The 23,251-nt window shown below is 41.8% G+C and overlaps 4 protein-coding genes and 1 long non-coding RNA gene across 6 annotated transcripts; 3 read left to right on the top strand and 2 right to left on the bottom strand.

Moving 5' to 3' along the window:
* Positions 1-844: 844 nt before the first annotated feature.
* LOC112892407 (putative F-box/LRR-repeat protein At5g41840) lies at positions 845-3,423 on the top strand. Its single transcript, XM_025959583.1, has 6 exons — positions 845-1,552; positions 1,600-1,845; positions 2,704-2,820; positions 2,923-2,939; positions 3,097-3,254; positions 3,350-3,423. Exons 1-6 carry the CDS (start codon positions 845-847, stop codon positions 3,421-3,423), a joined length of 1,320 nt encoding a protein of 439 aa, XP_025815368.1.
* Positions 3,424-5,730: 2,307 nt separating this feature from the next.
* LOC112894504 (alpha-amylase 3, chloroplastic) lies at positions 5,731-16,782 on the top strand. 2 transcript variants are annotated; one of them, XM_025962239.1, is made up of 13 exons: positions 5,731-6,151; positions 6,270-6,403; positions 7,243-7,297; positions 7,477-7,590; positions 7,917-8,034; positions 8,667-9,004; positions 10,055-10,683; positions 11,875-12,064; positions 13,131-13,237; positions 14,075-14,324; positions 15,046-15,168; positions 15,885-16,052; positions 16,155-16,782. In XM_025962239.1, exons 1-13 carry the CDS (start codon positions 5,891-5,893, stop codon positions 16,311-16,313), a joined length of 2,646 nt encoding a protein of 881 aa, XP_025818024.1. In that variant the 5' UTR covers positions 5,731-5,890; the 3' UTR covers positions 16,314-16,782. The 2 variants fall into 2 exon arrangements, with proteins under 2 accessions (XP_025818024.1, XP_025818026.1); XM_025962241.1 differs by having other exon boundaries at positions 6,009-6,151; positions 6,270-6,390.
* Positions 16,783-16,951: 169 nt separating this feature from the next.
* On the bottom strand, positions 16,952-19,991 carry LOC112894511 (mitochondrial outer membrane protein porin 4-like). The gene is made up of 6 exons (XM_025962252.1): positions 19,831-19,991; positions 19,611-19,678; positions 18,236-18,346; positions 18,023-18,112; positions 17,734-17,942; positions 16,952-17,512 (listed from the first exon to the last, which is right to left on the bottom strand). Exons 1-6 carry the CDS (start codon positions 19,871-19,873, stop codon positions 17,206-17,208), a joined length of 828 nt encoding a protein of 275 aa, XP_025818037.1. The 5' UTR covers positions 19,874-19,991; the 3' UTR covers positions 16,952-17,205.
* On the top strand, positions 18,191-20,496 carry LOC112894515. Its single transcript, XR_003228990.1, has 3 exons — positions 18,191-18,369; positions 18,450-18,539; positions 20,366-20,496. It is a non-coding gene; the product is annotated as an uncharacterized LOC112894515 (long non-coding RNA).
* Positions 20,452-21,651, bottom strand: LOC112894513. Its single transcript, XM_025962255.1, has 4 exons — positions 21,270-21,651; positions 21,119-21,195; positions 20,861-21,008; positions 20,452-20,775 (listed from the first exon to the last, which is right to left on the bottom strand). The coding sequence occupies exons 1-4, from the start codon at positions 21,439-21,441 to the stop codon at positions 20,738-20,740; spliced, it is 435 nt and encodes a 144-aa protein (XP_025818040.1). The 5' UTR covers positions 21,442-21,651; the 3' UTR covers positions 20,452-20,737.
* Between the last annotated feature and the right edge of the window lie 1,600 nt (positions 21,652-23,251).

The following is a 23,251-nucleotide window of genomic DNA, read 5'->3' as shown; positions in this document are numbered from 1 at the left end:
ACAATATTATCAAATTATAGACTAATTAGGCTTAATGAATCCGTCTGATAAATTAGTCTCCATTTATACAATGAGTTTTATAATTAACATACATTTAATATTTCTAATTAATATCCAAATATTCGATACACCAGAATTAAAATTTAGTCCGGAAGACTTTGAGCGTCCGTCTCACCCAACTGTTGGTCCACCGTTATAGTCTCACCATCTTACTTTGCCACCACCAGGTTGGCTGGTTTCCCATCAATACTACTAAACACGTTAAATCCTGAGTCATAAGTCATAACCTATGCCCCAATCATAACCTGAATTTTAAGTACATCTTGCGGGACAGAAATTACATTCTTCGGTTGATATTTAGTATCCTCGACAAAAACTAAATTATAGAATTTCATGTTTCTCAACTGGACACTGTAGTACTCTAAACATACAATTGACGTTTTGGACAACCATTGCTTCGTTAAAAGTTTTTGGAATATTTAGTACCCTTCCATACATAATATTAGTAGTATCCTTTTCAAATATCCAAATTTAAAACATAAATAATCTGTGACTTCCGCAAAAAATAATTTGTGACTTGAAAAGACAATCCAAGAGAGTAGATCCGAGTGCGTCCAACAAATGTAAAAAAGAAATGACTTGACAACTCGTCGAACCTGCCGATGTCAGAGACGGGAAAGCCGGGAAAGAAAAAGGCCTTTCCTTTGGCGCGCTCTACACAATCTGGCGGGAAACCACAACTGCCGCCCGCCCGCCGCCCCTGCCTGCCATCAATAACAAAACCTTTCCCCTCCCGCGTGGCCGCGTGCACAGCCAAATCGCACAGGCATCGCTGAACTCTCCCATGGAGCAGACACAGTCGGAAGCGAAGAGGGCGAGGCCCTGTCCCTCTTCTCCGCCATCCCAGGCCGCCGAGGCCGAGGAGGACCGGCTTAGCGCGCTCGACAACGCCACCCTCCACGCCATCCTCGCCCGCCTCCCGCTCCGCGACGCCACGGCAACCACCGTCCTCTCACGCCGCTGGCCCCGCGTCTTCGCCACGCTCCCCCGCCTACGCGTCGAATGCGGCACCTTCAACCGCCGCGGCTACCTCGACGACGACCACTGCGAGGACAGCGACCGCTGGCTCGACGCACTCGACTGCGTCCTAGCCAGCTGCGCGGCCCCGGTGTCCGCCTTCGATATCAGAACCAAGCTGTTGTGCGAGGAGGCCCGGTGGTTCGGCGACCTCTTCTCCGAGATCTGCGGGAGCGGCGGCCTCCGGGAGCTCTGCATCATGAACAGCAGCCTAATCGACTGCTACAAGGTACCTTCGCCGGTGTACAACTGTCAGACGCTCACCTCGCTAGAGCTATACTGCTGCCACCTCCGGGTGCCGGGCAATCTCACCGGCCTGCGCGCCGTGCGATCGCTCCATCTCGGTGATGTGGTTGCCACGGATGCCGATATACGGCGGATGATCTCACGGTGCCAGGCCATGGAGCGGCTGGTGCTAAACGACATTCGCAAGGCGTGGAACATCGTTATACGCGCCCCGAGCCTCGAGATGCTGGTCTGCTGGAGGTCAAATTGTTCCGCCCGCAACGCATCTCCGTAAAGAAGGCGCCACGTCTGGAGTCCGTCAAGCTGGGCATCTTCTACGGGAGCGCCCACGACAGCGAGGACACCGACGGTGATGACTTAATGTCGGAGACCTATGAGATATTTAATTTCGGGGAGATGGAGGAGAGGGAGCACCAGCAGATGGACGAGATAGGGAACTTGCTGACATTTCTCGGTGGAGTCGGCAGATCCAAATCCAAGATGCTATCATTGAAGTTGAAGCGTGGATATTGCAAGGTCACTGTTTGTTTGTTCAACGTCATATTTCTGCCTATGGAAGCCGCAAGCCGGGATACTGCATTTCGCTAACTTCTGCTAATGTTGTTCACTTGTATGACCAAATCCTCAAGTAAGTTTTGATGAAACGAACATAGATTGAGCTGTCCTAGTGAGATAGAATGGCATATTCATCACTTAAAGAGTAATCGAGATGATGTGCTTCATCTTAATTCATACAAGTGCAGAACAGACTCCCAAAAGATGAATTTTGGTTGCGACCATGAATCCGTGTCCATGATATGTTTGAAATCTCAATACATGTGTTAGAGAAAGGAGAATATGCATAATGGGAAATAATCATTTATGTACACATGGATTTGCTACACTGAATCTTCTCTCTGGGTTACAACGTTGATGGATTATGGCTTTTACTATTTATTTCGTTTGTAAGGATTTAGATTTTATCTTGCATAGACATTGGAGTATTGGGCTGGCTTTGTTGTTTTTTTTTGCAAAAAAAAGGACTGGTTTTGTTGGTTGTACTTGAGGATGATTTTAAATACCATGAATGAATGCATGTGGTCATGTATCTTTCAGATTTGGCCTGTTTCTTCCACACAAATCACAACTCAGTTTTTAGATTTCTTTTTGTTTGATCAAGTACTCTAGGTAGCTTATCATGATACAAAATGTATAGCATGTGACATGTGTAAATTGGCTAGATTGTTTTCACCGCAACGAATGAATGGAGCTGACATTTAATTTACTTTTCCATGATACAAATTGATTGTTGTACTGAGATAATTACTCCCTATTAGCATAATTCTAATTATTTTGATCATTATAGTTTTTCCCCTGAGTACATCTGTTTGCATTCTTTAGGTCTTGGGAAAGACCAAAAATTCAGTGCCAATGATGTTGCCCAAGAAAGACTATTTGCTTGGGTTGCAGAAGCTTACTCTTACAATGGATCACAACCATGAAACTGTTGCCACACTGGTTTCATGCTTCTTCTTTGCGGCCTAATATATCTGGACAAGTTCGGGTCAACAAACTCTTCTTTGCGGCCTTTAATATGGTTCTTCTCATGTGTGCTGTTAGGATCCTTATGATATGAAGTATTGTCACCCCTTAGCTGCAAAATTTTGGGAGACGCAGATAGATGCAGAATGCATTCAGAGTCACTTGTCAACTGTCACCTTCGACATGTCCAATTCATTCTTCAAAGGCCCCCCCTTGCTTGAGTCTTGCTCAATTCTTGGTTATGAATGCAAGGGTTCTTGAAAGAATGAGCCTCAAGTATCGTAGGTGGGTCTACGTGCAGCGTGACGAGTCGGAGCATAAAGCCATGTATGATGAGTTCGAGCAGCATGAAGCTTTGCTTGAAGCAAAGAGACATGAACTACATGAAGCCATGGTTGAAACAGTGCAAAGTGAACTACACACCTGGCAGAGGGCTTCTCCGGGCGAACGTCTGGAACTGTGTCCCTGTGATCGCATACCAATATTCTAGAGTTTGGGTATGCAGGCTACCTGCGGCACAGCAGGTGTCAGATGCTTATGTTCGTGATTCAGTCCAAGACTTCTTCAGCTACCTATTAGATCAGTTGTCCTGCTAGTGTATGAGCATCTACATATCAGCTGGTAATGCTTGATGTAGTACTAACGCCTTTGCCTCTTCGTTGAAACTCCTTCCAGCCATAAGTAGGTCCTGTTTGGAGCGCGAGAAAATTAGTATTAGAGAAGGATTTTTTTGAGCGAGAGAAAAACCCTCGCTGTACGTATCCCTATAGTATCTGGACAGTTTCCTGGAACTCAGCACGTTTCAAATAGCCTGTAATGCCTGCTATTCTATGGATGTACCTCGTAGCCTTTGTTCTACAGTTCACTTTGAATTTTTAGATGTGGTTCTGACAATTTGATCCCTGCGATTTGGTCTAGGTTCTTATTCTGGCTTCACATTATGTTGTCTGGTAATGCATCGGATGTTGTCTTATGAGTTATGACTGGCCAGGAGCATCTAGTAACACTGCTACGTTGTCATAGCAAAGATCTCCAACATCACATTTCAATGTGTTTTCCCCCTATTTTTCATGTACGCAGCAGCCTTGAAGATTGGCAAAATAGAGCAATGATTGAGAAAAAAAGATAAGCACTGCAACGGACTGATGTTTGGATTGCTGTGCAGTTGTTGCGGAGAATCGTTCCGGCCGACTATTCAGCAACGCCTCTTTGAGCCAGTGAAAAGGCTCGTGTGATGCGTAGGGGGCAGTTCCTTTCGACTGCAATCTACAAGTGATTGCTACAGTCGCAGTGGACTGGACCAAGACAAATAGCAGTGACTAGAAAGGGCGCGGCTTTGCCGCGCAAGATCCTTATTTGGTGTCGTCGGATTGCAGTTGATTTAGATTATGCAATAGTAGTATTATTATATACGTAGTTGTCATAATCTGCAGTCCGTTATGTTTATGACTCTCTATTGCCATGACGCTACTATTTATGTAGGATATTATTTTTGTATGGAAATAAATTTTTTTGTTATATTTAGTGTTTTGGTTATCATTTATTTTAAAAGTTTGTTTTGCAGCGAATCTTTAGATTTTGAAATTTTGAGCAACTTTTTTATTCAAAATTTTTTAACATGAAGACGTTTCAGTGTCCGAATTGTAGGTAGAATGGATCCTATGTAAATATATGTGCGGATGAATTATAAAAGCGCTTTGAATTTAAAATTATAATATAAATTTTGAATTTCTAAGCATTTTTCGTTGAACATTTTTTAATTTGAAGATATTTTGGCGTCTATATTGTAGGTACGACGGATTGCATGCAAGCATTTGTGCAAACGAGTTACGAAAGCGTTTTGAATTTTAAAATTTGCTCTAAGATGAAGTTATCAAATTCTATATTGAACAACTTTGAATTTCAACGGGTGTTTAAATTGTACATATAGTGTTGCTTGTGTAGAAGCAACGGATAGAACGGGTTGTGGTTTGATTTAATTAAAATCCAAGAGTTTTTTATGAAGATATTCCTGATAAAGGGTCAGGACGGCGGGTTGATTTTATAACAGCTTAAAGTTTTCTTTGCAAATTTTCCCTGAACCGGGAAAAGTTACGAGTTTTTTTTCAAAAAATTATCTAAGAGAGGAGATTAGACTGCGGGTTGATTTCTCTAAAGTCCGTGGGCTTTTTTCGCAAAATGATCGGGACATGCGCGACCTGGACCATCCGCCCGCCGATTCGATGGTCGGGAATTGCCCGTGATGTGGCCACTCTCTCCGGCTATATTTTGGTACGGAAATCGTATATAGAAATGTGGGCCTCCATCTTAGATGGTGGCTGTGGTCCAGTATTTGATTTCAGTATTTGATTCCTCTATTCGAATCACTTAGTTTGGTTCACTTTTAATAAGTATACTCCTTAAAGCCAAATTCATAGACCGCAATTAAATTTCCAAGTTTTTATAAAAATTATCCTCTAACACTAGCATGCATGGACGATGCCACGATGAATTGAATATCCCCAGCGATGCATCATCGTGTCCTCCCCGAGCAAGCCCGCTCCCGGACAAGTCAAGGACACGTGGCGCCCGGACACTGATCCCACGCTCCCGGGACGCTCTCCCCCTTTCTGTCTTCCCCACGCTTTCTCCGGTAAATTAATTAGTACCGCTAACCGAGGGCCCCGGGATCCCAAAATTAGCAACTAACTTTTCCCCTCCCCGCGCGCGGGGCCCTCGCGGGTCTCCCCACCGGCCACCGGCCCTCGCTATCGCCCCTGACTCGTGGGCCCGCGAAACAATCTTCCCCCCGCCGCCCCTTTTGCCTTTCCTGCCACGTAATCCGGCCCGGGGATATCTCGCACCTTTTCCGGGGCCATTTCTTATTTCCAACTCATCTCGCCTCGCTTTGCCCCCTTCTTGTCTTCCTCTTCCCTTCCGTTCCCTTCCCATTCCCACAGCCTCCGCTCCTTCACACACGCACAGCACAAGCACGCATCCCACATACCAACCCAGAGCCTCTCTCTCACACAGGTAGAGGGGGAGAGGGGAAGAGGGAGGGAGCGCGATGTCGGTGGGGAGCGGGTGCATTCCGGCGATCCCGGGCGTGGCCCCGCCGCCGAGGGCCGGGCTGCTCGGGGGCGCCTTCCTGCAGGTGGCCGCGGCGCGGCCGCGGGCCGGGCGGTGCCGCGCCACGCAGCAAGGGCGCGTGAGGCTCGGCGGCCGCGTCGTGGCCCGGGCTGGCGCGGCCGAGACTCCGGTGGCTGGCGCCGACGAGGACGCCGGAGCGGTGTTCTCCGAGAAGTTCCCCCTGCGCCGATGTCAAACGGTAACCTGCTTGCTCCAGACCACATCCGCGTTGCTTGATCCCGTGCTAAAACGGTCTGTTTCTATGCCTGTGGGGCTGGTGGTGATGGTGGGGTTGTGGTCGTGTGGTGAAAACGCAGGTGGAAGGGAAGGCGTGGGTGAGGGTGGACGCGGAGCCGGATGGGGACGGCAAGTGCAAGGTCGTGGTGGGATGCGATGTGGCGGGGAAGTGGATACTGCACTGGGGTGTCTCTTACGACGGTGAGCATGAGAGGTGATAACTATTAGTACCTTCTCTTCTCTTGCTCCTTTTATTTTACTTTGTTTTTTTTGGATTCGGATGCGTTCTTGTGTTCATGGATCGCAGTTGATGCATTGTTAAGAAAAACGGATGGGACTAACAATAGGCTCAGACAGCCAACTTTGCCCATGTTTCAGTGTGTTTTGTCCTGCCTTAGGTAGCTCCTGGTTCAACGTTTGTGTAGTTGTGACATGGTAGACCATGCAGTCTGTGATCTAGCTCTGTATTCGCTTAGGTGAAATCATGACCATGTTCAGTTTAGAAATGATTAACAGGCAGGCGCGCCGTTGCCCCTCTGCTATCCTGGAGGGTGCGAAACTTGAAAATAGCGTTTTATTTTATCGGATGAGGGGCTGGCGTTCAAGAAGTTTGGCTGGTTCCTACTTGATTATATCATGCACGCCTTAAATTTCACAATTGTTTTATTTGGAACTAGAAAGTAGAATCTGAGCGCACTCCATGGCTTCACGACATGAAGGAAAATTGGAAGAAGTTATAGTAATCAGATCGGTTACTGGTTGTTATGTTTCCTTGACTTTGACCCCCTCTATGTAGTCTTGATATCCTGTACTTATATCAGTTGAAAAAGGAATTTTCCTCATAATGTAATTATCTAAATTTGTCGTTTCTTCGTTTCTTTTGTACGTATTCGAACCTCAAAACGAAGGCTTTAGTATTTTTCCTAGAAAAGAAAAACAAAATAATCGGTTACCGTTTTTCCTTCTATTGTTGCATTCAGATCCTACCTTCTTGGACCCAAAAATGTTTAATGACCATTTTCATCTCATCATTTGCTCTCTATGGATTTGCAGCGAGTGGGATCAGCCTCCTTCAGAAATGAGACCACCTGGTTCTGTTCCAATCAAGGTTGTTTAATTCTTGCGAACACTGTTCAAGCACTTGATTAGATTGTAGCTATATTCACTGGCATGTGTGTGTCAATGTGATACAAATATGCCAGAAACTGATATCTGAGAGACTGAGACAATAAAATATCTATTGGCTTTCTTAATTATTCTTTAGCTGGACAATATTTGAAATTTCAGGACTATGCCATTGAAACACCATTGGAGATTTTACCTAATTCGGAGGGCCGGTATGAAGTGCAAATCAAATTTGATATGGACACTCCAGTTGCAGCCATCAATTTTGTCCTCAAGGTTCTGGCTTTTAACTATTGCATTATTGCATAGCTTCCATAGTTATGAGTTGATGATGCTATGCTTCTCGACTCTTTTACTCTCTAGTTGATGCCAGTTGACTCAATAGCTAAACTCACTTAAACTGGAATTTTATTTTCATGTGTTTTAGTTGTTTATGAAAATGATAACATGCACCACGGAACCATGCCTCGTCTGAGAGGATTGTTTTGATAGATTCATACATTATTTAAACCCTATGTTCTTATTTGCATTGTTTAGCTTTTATTATGGGTTGTTTAGTTTGGTTGCACATTGAATGCTTCAATTCATCCTTACCTTTATAGGAAGAGGAAACAGGTGCATGGTTTCAGCATAAGGGCAGGGATTTCAGAATACCCTTAAGTGGATCCTCCGACGGTGGAGTTCCATTTGGAGCGACCGAAGATATTGGTGTATGGCCAGGTATTAAGAGTTTGAATAACTATTACATTCTTTCGATCAATATAGTGGCTTGCCGCCGATTGATATCTACTTGTTTAGGCTTTGGAACATTAACTATTTTACTGAATATTTTGAATTTAACTATCAGTTATCTATGAATGGGTGACTTTGAATCAGTGATTCGCTTCATTCTACAACATTTGGTATTTTTGTAGAAACAATATTGTCCGGAATATCTTTCATCACCGATGCACAAAGTATACTTCATACTATAGAATCTTATTCTTGTCTGGGTTTATAGTACATGAACATAGAAGGTAAGGATTTCTGATAGCACAAAGCCACAAAGCTAGGAAATCTTACTTTAAATAATCATAATTGCAAGGATCTGTCATAAACTTTTCCATCATGTATATTTGTTTTCTCATGTCAACTTATTTTGTCTTTTGCCTGAAAACTAATTTTATCCATATGTATGATCTTGTTTGTTCCTATAAATAAGCTACCGTCTTGATTTCACATGTGCATGTCTAATAGACAAATACTTATACATTGCTGTGGTATTCTCATCGGAGTACATCATTGTCGGGTTTTAAAACTAGAGAAAGTGTCTAGGAAAGTTATCTTGACGTATTGACTGTCTTATTTCTTAGGAGATTTGGGGCAGTTGAAGAAACATGAAGGATCTAATGCTCAGCCACAAGAAACTATACCTGGGGGTAAAGGTTTAAGTGGAAAACATATTTCAGGGTTCTACCAGGAATTCCAAATTATAAAATCAGAGTACACTCATAACTTTGTAACTGTTACTGTGAAGAGGGATAATGAAACACATAAAAGGCGTGTGGAATTTGACACTGATATTCCTGGAGAAGTTATCATTCATTGGGGAGTTTGCAGAGACAATAACATGACATGGGAGATCCCGCCAGAACCACATCCACCGACAACGAGAATCTTCCGACAGAAAGCTCTTCAGACCTTGCTACAGGTACTTTCATATTAGCTTGAAGGCTGCTGGGAATCAAAGGAACAAAATTGAACTGTATTAATTGAAAGAATGGTCAAAATGAATTAGCCGGCTGTCCCCCATTAATTAGGGAAAGGAGTTTCAACGTAGGAGTACATAAGGCACAGTTGCATTGTTTTATTTTATTATTCCAAGTTTCCAACCATCCTACCAAAATTTAAAACTATTTCATTTGCCCCATCTGAGACTATACAAACTAGAACTCGGAAGCATTATAGATTACAGTGGTAAGTTAGGTTGGTTGCCCACAACAGGAAATCCATTGTATAAATTACAGAGGTAAGTGCACTCCTTAACTTGTTTGAAGAACAGTACGCCTGAGAATTTGACAAACTGAAATATAAAGGTGGCTTTATTATATGCCCTCTCCCACAAGTTTGTGCTTGAAGCTGTACCTTAAAAGAAAATTGGTTCCTTAGATCTATACTTTGTCCTGTGATATTATTTCGTTGTTAGGAGGATAAGTTCTTTATGGTTCCCCCTTCACCAGGAAAAACCTACAAAATAAGTTCAGTTATTTGAAGTCTTAGGCTCCTTTTGGTTCTAAGAATTGGATAGGATGAATTTAACTGGGTATCAAATGCTACCTTAATGCTACTTTCAATTCTGTTCTTTAAATATGTCCAATTCTAATTCCTGAATTCCTAGCCCCATTCAGACATCCAAGCGCTACCTTACTGAACTTCAGAGATTTTAAATTGACTAAAAATATAAAGTTGTTCCTTTGTGTATTCTTTTTCTCTGAACTGCTTTATCCATGGAATTGCATTCTTTCTGGTTAGTAAAGTGAGAATCAACTACTTACAACTTGCTATCTTTCAGCTTAAAAAGTACAGCGCAATGCTTATTCAAGTTCTCTTTGTAATTTTTCCATGTGCTCTGCTGATGCTGCAAAAAGAATTTCTTGTTACTTCTCCATTTGGTTGATCATTTGTATTTTTTTATTCAATGACTTTAGCATAGTGAAATCAGTGAAGCTTTGCTCATCACACATCATATCTGTTACTGCAGGCAAAAGCTGATGGAAGAGGCAATTATTTATCATTCTTACTAGATGCAGAGTATTCTGGTCTGTTTTTTGTGCTCAAACTTGATGAGTATACTTGGTTGAGAAATCTGGACAATGGATCCGATTTCTTCATTTCTCTTACAAGAATGGAACAACGTGGAAGCACCCAAGATCCTGGTAAGGTTGAGCCACAAAAAGTTGATAAGCCTTCACAACCTGATGGTATAATCAGTGATATAAGAAATCTGGTGGTTGGCCTATCGTCTAGAAGAGGTCAGAGAGCTAAGAATAAAGTACTGCAAGAGGATATCCTGCAAGAAATTGAAAGGCTAGCAGCAGAAGCTTATAGCATTTTTAGGAGCCCTACTATTGATTCCGTTGAGGCGTCTGTAGATCTCGATGATCAATCAATCGTAAAGCCAGCTTGTTCTGGCACTGGATCTGGCTTCGAAATATTGTGCCAAGGATTTAATTGGGAATCTCATAAGTCAGGGAAATGGTATGTGGAACTTGGTAAAAAGGCCAAGGAGTTGTCATCCCTTGGTTTTACCATTGTTTGGTCACCACCACCTACTGATTCTGTGTCACCTGAAGGATACATGCCAAGGGATTTATATAATCTGAACTCCAGGTATATATTTTGTGTGCAAAATCATTCTTTTGAGTTTTGTTGTATATATTACTTTTGGTCTTTATCTGTTTATGTTTTGTAGGATAGTACCTCCTTCAAGATCTCTTATACTGGCATAGTCTGTAAATGTGCAAGAGCCACCTTCTCTTTGTTCTTGATCCTAAGGCCAGTCTCACTGCATAGTTTCATTGCACAGTTACCAAGACTAGGGACTTGGTAAGTGTGCCGGAGGAGTGCCATGGGGATGAAACTCCTCTCTCATCCCATGAAACTCCCACTCCTCTTAATGACCCTGCCATGTCAGTAAATTTGCTGATGTGGCGTAAAAATTTAATGTCATGAAACTCTTATGAAACCTCCACTGAGACTGGCCTAATAAGTAGATTGAATTAGCAGCCATTCTTAGGAGCTAATTATCAGTGGTTTACCCTGTAATGCATTTTCAGAACTTGATTAGTACTCAAGGTAAGGTAGAAACTTTTGACTATTGAACCACTCTGTTTGAACTAAATTTGCGAAACCATCGTTTTCTCCTGAGATAAGTGCAAACACTGCCATCATATTCTTTCCTGCGAGGATTATTCTTTATTCGTTCTGGCTAGAAGTTTGGTGAACTTATATGTCATGAAGTTAGCAGACAAGCTATGTATGATTTTTCTCACATAAAGGAACAAACATGATTATTGCCAAGTAAGCAGCAAACTTATCAGCAACTTTCCTTCTTGATAAAATAAAGTGTTGCGTGTCCTTATTAGATAACTGGCATAGCCATGTAGTTATGTTGCATTACCGCAGAGAACCTAGAAACTGATGTCGCGGACCATTTAGGTACCATACCTTTTCATCTCCTTGATCTAGAGTACCATTGAGATTTTCGGGAAAGACTCTGTACGGGTAAACATTGTGAAGCTGGTGTGTAGGGATCTAAAGGCTTTCCTACTATTTTCTCTGTAGAGGCATAGCAAAGCCACTGTTTGCAGTTCGGGCGATAAACTATCCTCACTTGGTCCTGCCATCTATTGCTTAATTTACTTGACCCTGTCTAACCTTGGAAAGCTCGTTGTTTTTCCGTTTACCTTGCACAGAAGTCAAGGATCTTCAGAGTTAAAATCCAGCTTCTTAAAAACTATATATCATGAACCCATCATGCAAACTGATGTCATGCACTAACATGGTAAACCAATATTTCAGATATGGGACCATGGATGAGTTGAAGGAGCTTGTGAAGATTTTCCATGAAGCTGACATCAAGGTTCTTGGTGATGCTGTTCTAAATCACAGGTGTGCTCAGTTTCAGAATAACAATGGTGTCTGGAATATTTTTGGTGGCCGTATGAACTGGGATGATCGAGCGGTTGTAGCAGATGATCCACATTTCCAGGTAAGGCCTTTTCTTTTCCAAGATACTAGAAGACTGAAATATGATTCTCCATAGAAAATACGGTGGGGGTAAGATTGTTTAAGCAAGCTGTATTGGAATATAGTTTTGCCAGGGGGGAATAGATCTTAAAAAAATATTGGCCAAGTCTCAAGATTGTTCATGCTTAATTGCTCCAATCTGGTTTGAGCATGACTGAACATACTAACCAGTGGATCACATATGCATGTAAAATTAATTTGCATGCAAGGGTTGGAATGGGACTTGGAGATAGGCAAGGGAAGTGCCTGTGAAGACACACTGCAAACCGGGCAGTGGACGTGTTAATGGATGGAAAATAAAGGCTCCCATAATATATTTCTTTGCGATGCTATTGACCAATATTGTTTTACTTTATTTTTCCAAACTGGTGGCTGGACCATTGAACCAACAGTCTGATTAGCAATCCTATGAAACGAGCAACTCACTTGTTCAGCTACTGGTACAGCTATTAAATCTATGGTTAAATTCCCATATGAAAACTCATTTAATCAAGAACAGTGCATTAGGCACCCCTGGGAACACTCAAATATGCGCCTTAGATACAGTTAAGCTGATATTGACAATACACTGCAGGCATCACAGATACCTTGGATGCAATCCCTGTGCGCTCCCTATTTCAACTCTAAATTTTCTCTTCTGGGTCCTTCATTGCGCGGCAATAAGTTTTAGCAACATGAACATATAAATTTGGTCATTTTCTTCCTTCACATTAAGCAGGAGTTCAGTAGTTTTTTTTAAAAAAGCAGGAGTTCAGTTCACCAATATATAACTCTAATGGGGCTTGTCAAATCTTTCCGCTTGCATATATTTAGTATTTGCAGCAAATGCACTGGTTAGCATCCATACTCTGTAGCACAAAGAAATTCATGGAACTTGACCTTAGTTCCAAAAGGGGGGAAAGAAAAGAAACTTATTCAACTTCAGCAGTCATCGAAAATTTAAGCTTGTACATCTTTTACTATTTTATTTCATCAATGTTACGCAAAAGTACATTTTTTATGTTGGGGTAAAACTCTTATCCCTGTAGGGAAGAGGAAACAAGAGTAGTGGAGATAACTTCCATGCAGCACCAAACATTGATCACTCCCAGGAGTTTGTGAGGAATGATCTTAAGGAATGGCTTTGCTGGATGAGGTTTGTTATTCTGTCATTTCTTTCTCAAAGCTCCTCCATTTGGACCATTGCTCATGCTTCATTGTTTGTGGACATATGCATTACCCTTGCAAATGTCTTTTGCTGCAGCATCCCCATAGGTTGAGTAAATAAATACCATGTATGTGCATTGTTTGTGGACATAACTTGCATCCAAGTGCCTGTTTTCACTTGCCTTGTGTCACTTACTTTCGAAAGCTCTTCTATCTCTCTCTGTTTTTTTTTAAAGCATTCGATATATACTGTACCCTGCTTAGCTCTATAACAAATTCAAATGAATGAATTGTACACAGAAGCCCTGCAGATTGTCATCAGTTTACCACCAGATCTTTTTTTACATAATTGGGTAAGAAATGTGTATGCTTCATGCTGCTACTCTGCTTAGCTCCAACAACAAATTGGAATGAACAAACAGTGCACTACAAACTCTGGAAAATCTCTTCAGTTCAACTCTCCTTGACTTTCTGGATATGTACTTGTGGATGATTGATCCTGTGAGTTAATGTAATTGTGGCTGTGCTTGCGTTTTTAGTAAAGTGCCACAGCCATTGGGACATTTAGTTTCACTCACAATTGGTTATAGGTAGGCAAATCAAGTTATTCAGGAGTTAATCCATCTTAATGTCAACAATGTTCCTTACTTTGAGGGTAGGAAATGTGATATTCATGTTCTGCTGCTCTAAGATAGGAACAGTAGCTTGCAGATTCTAATGTGGTTAATATATGTTCAATTAGCTGGACGAGATAAGTTGGGTTGTATAGTGTTGGACGAAATGTCAGCATAATAGCATGTTTTATTCATACCTGTTCTGCTTGCAGAAAGGAAGTAGGATATGATGGATGGAGACTTGACTTTGTTCGTGGTTTTTGGGGTGGATATGTCAAAGATTATTTGGAAGCAAGTGAGCCATACTTTGCAGTAGGAGAGTACTGGGACTCCCTCAGTTACACTTATGGTGAAATGGACTACAATCAAGATGCCCACAGGCAGAGAATTGTTGATTGGATAAATGCTACAAATGGAACTGCCGGTGCATTTGATGTCACTACCAAAGGAATACTTCATGCGGTAAGATGTCCTTTTTCTTCCTCGAATACTATGCGTTAAGATGTCAGCTTACAATTCTAAAGGATACAAGTTCTATAATAGTTACGGGCAGAGTTTTAAAACTGTAAGAAGTTGTTTCCTGGATGCTGTTTCAAACTTCCAATAACGTCTAGTTAGCAACCAGAGCTCAAAATGGCATATTCCCTTAGGCATCACTTGATCCTGGTACCCACAGATTTTCACCTCCAGGCAGTACCTGAATTTGTACCCACAGATATTCGAACAATCCTTATGTCTGATATGCTTGATGTATTAGTTGCCTGTGCATTCGGTTATGTTTGGGCAGTTGGGCCATAACTTCATGTCTTTTTTCTTCTTCGTCATGGTATGAGGTCTGGAGAATAGTATAATTTTATTTATTGATGCTCCAATATTTCTGGCAAGCATTTAGTGCGTTGACACCTGTTATGCGAGATGCAACATGTGAAGCCTAATTTTTTTTAACTCAATTTATGTAGATTATTTTAAAAACATGCATCTTGCATAGTTGAACTGACATAGGGTGACAACCCCTGAATTCATTTGCTTGTAAGAGTAAACTCATCTAATAATGGAATGACTAGCCCTTCCTCATCATTTGGGGAAGATGCTTTTGTAATCTTGTGCCGTGACATCTCCTTACATTTATTGATTTACCTATTTTTCCTGCATCTGTCATATGGAATTTACTTTTGCTACACAGGCACTTGAAAGATCTGAGTATTGGCGCTTGTCTGATGAAAAAGGAAAACCCCCTGGAGTATTGGGTTGGTGGCCTTCCCGAGCTGTCACATTCATAGAGAATCATGATACTGGCTCTACTCAGGTAAGCAGTATCACATTGTATCTGAATATATTTCAACCTTATGTCTCAAAACTACCGCTGCTCAGCACTCTGCACAAGTGGACGTATCCCTAGTTTAATTGCATTTGCATAGAAGTAGCAAGAAACGCTTACACCTGATGTTGAATAACCTGATTGTTCTGATGCATTTGTTCCCAAGATTTGTAAACTTAGATGCCCGATCCTTATTGATCCAATATTTTGTATTTCAAATCCTAAAAGAAATAAATGTTGTCTCACCGTCATCGTTGAACTCTTTTGAATCTTTAAGTCCTTAAGGTTGCCTCCAACAGTTAGAGCCAACACTAGCTCTTATGTCTACGTGGCATGCTCCACCTCAACAATAAGTAGTACAAGAGACAATTCTCCCTATGGTCTAACTTTTTGCACACAACCCAATATGAAGTGGACCCATGCACCATCCTCATATAATCTGGAGTTACATGTGACTCTCTCTTGATCAAGAGATAGCTTCTCTCTCCATCTTCTCCAACTAGAACAAAATATGAGGTGGCAGCCCTTTGAGCTAGCTGAGATGTATGTACCCTTGGAGGAGGCAATCTCTTGAATCCTTGTCAGATTTGCAATTCAGCTATATTCTAAGAAAAAATTGCCAGATTCACCTGCCTTCAAAGCTGTCTGAACCTGCAAGTTTTACCGCCTCCTGTCGGCCTTACACAGTTTCTGGCACTCTGCAGGGTCATTGGAGATTCCCCTATGGTATGGAGTTGCAAGGATATGCCTACATCCTGACGCACCCTGGCACTCCAGCAGTCTTCTATGATCACATTTTTTCGCACTTACAACCAGAGATCGCCAAATTTATCAACATCCGACAACGTCAAAAGATTCATTGCCGCAGCAAGGTAAAATGCAACTAACCAAACCCATGATGTGCAACCCCCAGCGTATGCATAATGGTTATTTCTTATCTTTTGACCGTTTGTTACATAATACATCACTTACAGATCAAGATACTCAAGGCAGAAAGGAGTTTATATGCTGCTGAAATCGATGAGAAGTTAATAATGAAAATAGGCTCAGAACATTTTGAGCCAAGCGGTCCCCAGAACTGGATTGTCGCTGCTGAGGGTCAAGAATACAAAATCTGGGAAGTGTCTTCATAGGCCTGACTGGCCTAACTGCAGGTATAGCTCATGGGGGATGTTTGGATGGTCCAGATTGAAATGCAAATCCCTAGGATTTAGTTCACATATGAACTGAATCTGAAATTCCTAGAGCAATCTGCTTCCAAACGAGCTAGAAGAAAGTTGAATTGCATAATGCTAGGAAATGGCGTCAGAATGGTCAAGCTGACGGCCTGCTGCTGACAAGCAAGAGAGGCAACAGCAAGAGCTATGGCGATGGTCCGATGGAAGCATTTGCCGTACAGAACTGTGCTGACGCGATGCTATATATAATACAGTCGAACATTTGATATGATGCAGAACTACCTGTTATGTAGGCACATTGCCCATTCATCTAGCTCTGTTGTGCTTATCAGCACCTATGCAGATATGCCTCCAATATGTTGGTGCTATGTAATACTATGCACATTTGCGAAGTATATATGAAAGTCTGAAGTTGCATCGTGCATCAACAGAAGTGATTTAGTTCTAAGGCATTCTTTAGTTGGGTATTGAACATAGAATATTTTTACGTTAAAGACATGAAGCTTTAGACAAAGATGCCAGCGAGTGACCAGAACAAAAGAAAGCATAGATAAGCACAAGATGCTAGCGAGTGATCAGAACAAAAGTACCCATATGCCAATAAACTGGATCACTGGTAATATCATTCACCGATTCAGTTCCACCACGTCTAAACCATCAAGAGTGACGACTAACATTCCGGATGACACTTAGAAGGGCAAGCTTGCAGAATCGAAGATGCCACATGACACCAAAGTTGAGCCAGGAAGATGTTCAGAATTATTACAGTCAACCTCAGGTGCTGATACGGGAACCTAATCATCCTAGGACCAAAAAGGGATCGGCATCATCATCATCATCATCATCATCAGGGCTTAAGGACCAGCGAGAGCCCAACCTTGGAGCTCTTCTCGAAAGCCTTGGTGTCGACCTCAGTGCTGAGGGTGAAGAATGACTTGGGCCTCCACTCGTGCTGGATGAGGGCACTGGCCACGCCGTTGCTGTTGTAGCGCGCCTTCACAGTTGTGCTGGGGTCCAGGGCATGCTGCGTGCCGAAGGTGACAGTGTTCTGTTTGCTTGAGAAGCTGCGGGTCACTTCTGCTCCAACAGCTGTGTTCTTCTCCACGTTCACCAAGTGGTAGTAGGATGCAGTGAGGCTGTCACCTTTGTTGTTCCTGAAAAAGTGTTATTGGTTAAATCAGTTGGACACCAGAAGACCATGAAATGAAATTGATATAACAATCACAATTGAAACAATGCCCTTGACCATTCAAATTAAAATTTCCCATACAAGTCCCAAAGATGCAATATCTCAGTAAAAACACACAAGTATTGAAAACATCCATGAAATGCCTAGCAGTTGAGTACATTGGACTGGCTAGTAGAAATGACTTACAATGTCACAGCAGCAATGAGATCAGCATTGGTGAAACTCAATCCAGCATTGTACTTGGTGAAATCCCCAGTAGCAGTATCATATGCAACATCAGCACCAACAGCAATATCTTTGTTGCCAAGCACACCAGAAAAGTTAACCAAAGGTTTTGAGTTCAAGCCAAAACTGGCGTTGATACCAGCATAATCATGCAAGTACTGGACTTCAGCCTGCAACCACAAGATAGATAAATCAAGAGTCAATGAAATAGATGAGATTCAGCCAATATGGAAAAGATTTAGAAGCCTACCTTTCCAGCTGTTTGATTTGGGAAAGGAATAGTTACTATCTTTTTCAAGCCTGGTACACCAAATTCTTCAATTGTGACTGTAGTTAAGAGCTGAAGATAACAAACAGAAATCAATCATACGCATAGAGTAATTGGTTCAGTTTCAGATACTCAACTGGAACCTTAACATAATAAGGCTTGAATAAGACAAGAACAGATTTGGAAGAAACTTACCAGAGAGTCTGAAGTTGCTTTCACATCCACTGTGACATTCTTCTGCTTCAGCTTGGCCTGGACCTCACTGAAGATAGCCTCGTTTTTCTTAGTGCTTGCAGCTGTTATTGCCTACAGACAGAAATTCCAGAAAGGTAAGGTGTATGATCAGATTTATATCATTAGTGGAAACTTGAGTTTTTTTTTTCAATAACAAAACTTGAGTTCTACACAGTACAAGCACAACCACAGAAGTTGAAGAATTTATAGTGTTTGATGACAAGACAAATGGTTTGATCAACAAAGAAGAAAGAACATAATGAAGGTAACAAAAAGTCTCATATTGCAATTTTGGGCATGTCAACACAATGGCATGCTAAGATTATATGAATATTATAAATATTTAACAATTGCAGACTTGCAGTCACACTTACATTATATGAACACAATAGCCAGAGTCACACTTACATTGCATAAATATGCCCACTTTGAAACTGTGATTGAACAATAATTCTAACCGAAAAGTGAACCTATTGCAAAGCAAACTTGGAGAAACTACAGATGGCAACATCAACATACAAATACGCTCAAGCCTACAAGAGTAATTCCCAGTATATTTCCAACTGTCGTAGTTACCAACTAACAGTAAAGGAAGAATAAGTAAACAAAACTGTAACTGCATATCCATTTCAAAGCTGCAATTAACACTCGAATCCAATATCATGAAGATGATTACTCTAACCCAAAATATGAATTTATTACATAGCACACAGGTTAACCTGCAGCAAATACAGATGACAACATCAAATCAATAGATATAGCTATATAGGTCAACAGACACCTCAATTGGTTTGCAAAACTACTAAGTACTACAACATGACACAAAAAAGTTCAAGGATAGCACCACTACTTAACTAAACTTATTCCAACAGGACTAGCCAGCCAATCACATCTACTTGACGGTGCCTCCATCACATCGATCCTCTTAACATCACCCAACAAAAAGCCTCAAACACATGCAAAAATAAGCTAAAATCTATTACCATTCACCAACTAATCAGAGATAATTCTGAATCATCCAAACCAACAAAAAATCTAATTAGCCACAAATCCTAGCATACTCATGGTTACGAATCTTCTTCGACTTGCAATGATCCCGAACCAAACCAGACCAAAACACGTCCAACGTGCAAACCCTATCACGCTAATCACCCTACCGTGCAATGCCTGGAACGCAGACACTCCCAATCTGGACGTACGGATAGGCAAAACCACACAGCATCCCACACCTAAATAAAACTAAAAACCATAGAAACAACAACCACTCTAGCAAACGTAGCATGCAAAAAGTCGCGCGAGAAACCGCTGAGGGCGTGAAGAAACCAGAGATACTCACGGCTCCACTCGAGGTGTAGGTGGTCAGGGTAAACTTCTGGTCCGTATGGAAGTCCTTGTTCAGGAGATCTGCGAATCCAGCAAACAACAACATCAGCGAACCATCAGTAACCCCCTCACAAAGCACAAACCAAGATCCATCCATCCCCCGCAAAACCCCAGGAAATCCCAAATAAGGAAAACCGAAAACAAAATAGAGGAAAACAAGAGCTCGTCCTGACCCCTGGCCTTCTTGCCGATGTCGGAGTAGAGGCCGGGACCCATGGCGACAGGGATGAGGGGTTCGGCCCGGGCCGGAGGACCAGACGGTTGCGGCGGCGGAGGAGGTGAGAGGAGCCCGGGGAAATGCGGTGGTGGTGTGGGGTTTTGGGGAGGGGAGGGAGGAGGAAGAGGCACATCTTATAATAAAGGCGGGGGGAGGGAGGCACGCTGGATGGCGCCGTTTGCGAGATGGACGGCCTGGATCTCCTCTCACGGGGTGTTTGTCTTTTTCTTGAAGAGAAAGAAGTTGGGGTCTGGAGGCGCGCTGTTCGTGCTTTCTTGGAGAAAGGGTTGATGACGGCAGGACTGGCCATGGACTTCGCGTTGATCCATAATATCTTGATTTCCTTTTTTTTAAAAAAAGAAGATCTTGCCTCTTTTTTTCTGGAACAAGTTGGAAATTGCTTTATTTTCATGTACGATGATCAATTTCTTATCAGTAGATGCTGACCGCACGGGTTTGAAAAGATCCTTATCTTCATCTCCTTTTTCTAGGGAAAAACACTAAGCTACGAATTCTACCATCCATCAGTGAAGAAAAAGGAGATGAAGCCCAAGTTCAAGGCCGGTAGATGGAGTCATCAACCAAATCCAACTGTATTTACACACCCATTATGCTGCACGTCATGATTTCCACATGTATACTGACAAAATCAGTACATATGAAGTGTAAATTAGAATGTCAACTAAAAGATGGGGAAAATCTTTGGAACATAAGAATTCTATAAAGATAGAAAAGTGGGGGGAAATGGTCTGCTTTGCAATCAGACATTTTCGTTGCGTGGCAATGTACGTTAGAAATCAAATTCTGGCCTGCGCAGACTTCCACTATTTTCTAGCAGACAGTGAACCTTGATAACATGGGCCTTAAGACATGCTTTGGCTCCTACGTCCAGGATCATCACCTTTCAATGCAAGAATATCAGATAAAGCTGTAGAAGTTCTTGAATATTTGTAATGCTTATTCCTTTGAGGTAAAATTGTTCATACCTTTATCTCTTTTCAGGTACTGTTCAATAGATAATGTCATAGGCACACCAAGGCATATCTCGCCAATACGAGAGTGCGTCAGCAAAACGGGGAGCGCTCTCATATTGCTTATTTTCGTCCTCATCTTCGTCCGAGGATGCCGAACTATCTGCAGGGGAATTCAAACCTTGGACATTACAATTATGCCTCCCTGAGACATCAATTCGCACAACGACCATTCCTAATAATTCCTAATTGTTAAGTTTCTAATGTTCATACCTCCATCCACACTCTTGAATTCATCATCAGAATCATCTTCAAGAATGCTGACAGAGTCAAACCAGGCATCTTCGTTGCTGCAACCTACAACGGTATGAGAAAATCTGGTTGATTCATTGCCTCGTACTTATCAGCTTACATGAACTTTTACCTTTATCGTCCCTCTGGCTGTGGTGCCACTGCATCTGCGTAAGGTGGAATGTCTTGGAAAGCTCCGACTTGCCACGGTTCGCCGTCTCGACATGTACAATCTCGCTCATTGAGAAGCCGGTCATGCGTCCTCTCGAATCGCTCAACTGTTGTGACTGGGGTGCCTCTGGCATGATGGACCGGGAATGGCTGCGGACTCTTCGTCCTCTGGTGTAATATCTCGCTGGCCTCCTATGCTCTAGGGCAGCCTTGGAAGTACAGGAACCCACGGTGATGGATACTTGTGTGTGTGTTTTCTGTTTCTAGTATCCTCAGTACTCTTCTTTAAGATAATTCACCTTCAGTGTTTGTACACACTCTGGAGGTAGAGATGAAGGCCTAACCTGCAGTCACAAGAATATAAGTTTGGTGTATGTGTAAGCAGGTTCTAAAGATTCGCATACAGACGGTGGGAGTGGAGTGATTTCTGTGGCACCAAAGACCAAGTATTCTCAACTAGACAGGCAAATGTGAGGGGAATGTAACAAGAAACTGGATAAACAGAATGGAGAGCTACCAGAGTGAATCCAAGAAACGCAAATGGTTTTGGAAAAGCAAGAGACTTGGAAAGAGAGGGCAAGGTTTGGAGAAACCTGCAGCCGCTCTGCAATATAATGTTGTGTGTAGGCTCATGATTGATGGATTAGTTTGGAGAGCATGTGCTCGTTGGTAGGTTGGCATTTTGCATTATAGGCTTTATTGTAGACGACGAATTATATCAACTATTCCTGGACAAATTATTAGGCTACTTTGAACTTCAGGGAAGGTTCCTGTTCAGTTTGCATAATGAGGAGAGATCTTGTAGTTGAAGAGAAATATGGTTAAGCAGATTGCCTTGTACTGCCGGTAGGGGTTTCGGATTTATGCAATGATCAGATGGATGCCGCGTTTGCAGGGGGTATCTGCATTTCTTGAAAGATGTTGATGGTCAAAGAGATGCAAATATTCGAGAATCAGCAGTCGGACAGCCAGCTACGAGCTGGAAAGAATTGATATCTGAACAAATGAATTATATGTTAGGCAAATGAGTTAGGGAATGGTAGAGGAATAAATCCTTGGAACAGTACGTGCAATCAAGAATAATTGTTGTTGTCGGGCTTTCTTTCTTTATTTTTGGTCATGGAGAGTAAAACATATTTCATCTTTTTTTTTTGCGAGTATTCAGCTTTGTTTTTTGGAGGAGTTATTCATCTGTTCAGCAAAACATCATTTGGCTGCAAACAGAACGTATTCAGGAAAACAATTAGTTACTGTTATCTTGGGTTGAAGAACAGAAACATACTGAAAAATATTAGCCCCCTGTAGAAATGAGTAGAAAACTGAGTGGTTGTTAGACTTGTTGGGATGGAGATTAACAGTCTAAACGTGCCCATAGCACTTAACGAACGTAGATCCTCGTTTATTATTGTAATTATGTGCACATGCACGGCCGGCGTATGATTTTTTTTATATATCTCTAACTAGGTCAGTATACAGTGGGGCCAACGATGACACATGGGCAGACACATACAAGAACATACACTACCTTTTTCTCTCTCCCTAAAATCGGTTCCTTTGTAATACCCTCTCTGTTCCGGATTATTTTTGAGTTTGTCCTAAATCAAACTTTTGTAAGCTTGACCATGCTTTTAGAAAATAAGAATAATAATTACCATACCAAATTAGCTTCATTGGATCCATTATAAAGCATAGTATTATAGTTTGATGTGGTATATGGTAATACTCTTTCCTTTGGCCAAACTCATGATCGTTTGATTTAGAAAAAAACTTAGAAATGCTTATATTTTAGGAGGAAAATGAGTAAAAAAATTATGAGCTACTAATACGAGAATTAGGTAGGTGCGGCGGCTTAAACGACCATACAAACAAATCTTTTTATTTTCCCCCGAAATCGTGTTGGTCCAAAAAAATATATTCTTGGTTCAGCATACAAGGTTCATTGTG

This window comes from Panicum hallii, chromosome 5, assembly GCF_002211085.1.
Source record: "Panicum hallii strain FIL2 chromosome 5, PHallii_v3.1, whole genome shotgun sequence".
Classification (NCBI taxonomy): domain Eukaryota; kingdom Viridiplantae; phylum Streptophyta; class Magnoliopsida; order Poales; family Poaceae; genus Panicum; species Panicum hallii.
Note: the sequence above shows the minus strand (reverse complement) of the source record. Positions and strands in the feature narration are given on the sequence as shown.

Bases quoted from the DNA above. Each gene is read 5' to 3' on its own strand.
- LOC112894513 (XM_025962255.1), bottom strand. From the start codon at position 21,441: ATGCCAGAGGCACCCCAGTCACAACAGTTGAGCGATTCGAGAGGACGC. The intron at 21,009-21,118 runs GTATGAACATTA...ATTCCCCTGCAG, and splicing joins ATTCAAGAGTGTGGATGGAG to ATAGTTCGGCATCCTCGGAC. The intron at 20,776-20,860 runs GTATGAACAATT...TTGCATTGAAAG, and splicing joins GTACCTGAAAAGAGATAAAG to GTGATGATCCTGGACGTAGG.
- LOC112892407 (XM_025959583.1), top strand. From the start codon at position 845: ATGGAGCAGACACAGTCGGAAGCGAAGAGGGCGAGGCCCTGTCCCTCT. The intron at 1,846-2,703 runs GTTTGTTTGTTC...TGCATTCTTTAG, and splicing joins GTGGATATTGCAAGGTCACT to GTCTTGGGAAAGACCAAAAA. The intron at 3,255-3,349 runs GTGAACTACACA...TTGGGTATGCAG, and splicing joins CATGGTTGAAACAGTGCAAA to GCTACCTGCGGCACAGCAGG.
- LOC112894504 (XM_025962239.1), top strand. From the start codon at position 5,891: ATGTCGGTGGGGAGCGGGTGCATTCCGGCGATCCCGGGCGTGGCCCCG. The intron at 7,591-7,916 runs GTTCTGGCTTTT...TTACCTTTATAG, and splicing joins CCATCAATTTTGTCCTCAAG to GAAGAGGAAACAGGTGCATG. The intron at 16,053-16,154 runs GTAAAATGCAAC...CATCACTTACAG, and splicing joins AGATTCATTGCCGCAGCAAG to ATCAAGATACTCAAGGCAGA.
- LOC112894511 (XM_025962252.1), bottom strand. From the start codon at position 19,873: ATGGGTCCCGGCCTCTACTCCGACATCGGCAAGAAGGCCAGGG. The intron at 18,347-19,610 runs GTGAGTATCTCT...TTCTGTCTGTAG, and splicing joins CCTACACCTCGAGTGGAGCC to GCAATAACAGCTGCAAGCAC. The intron at 17,943-18,022 runs GTAGGCTTCTAA...TTGTGGTTGCAG, and splicing joins CAAATCAAACAGCTGGAAAG to GCTGAAGTCCAGTACTTGCA.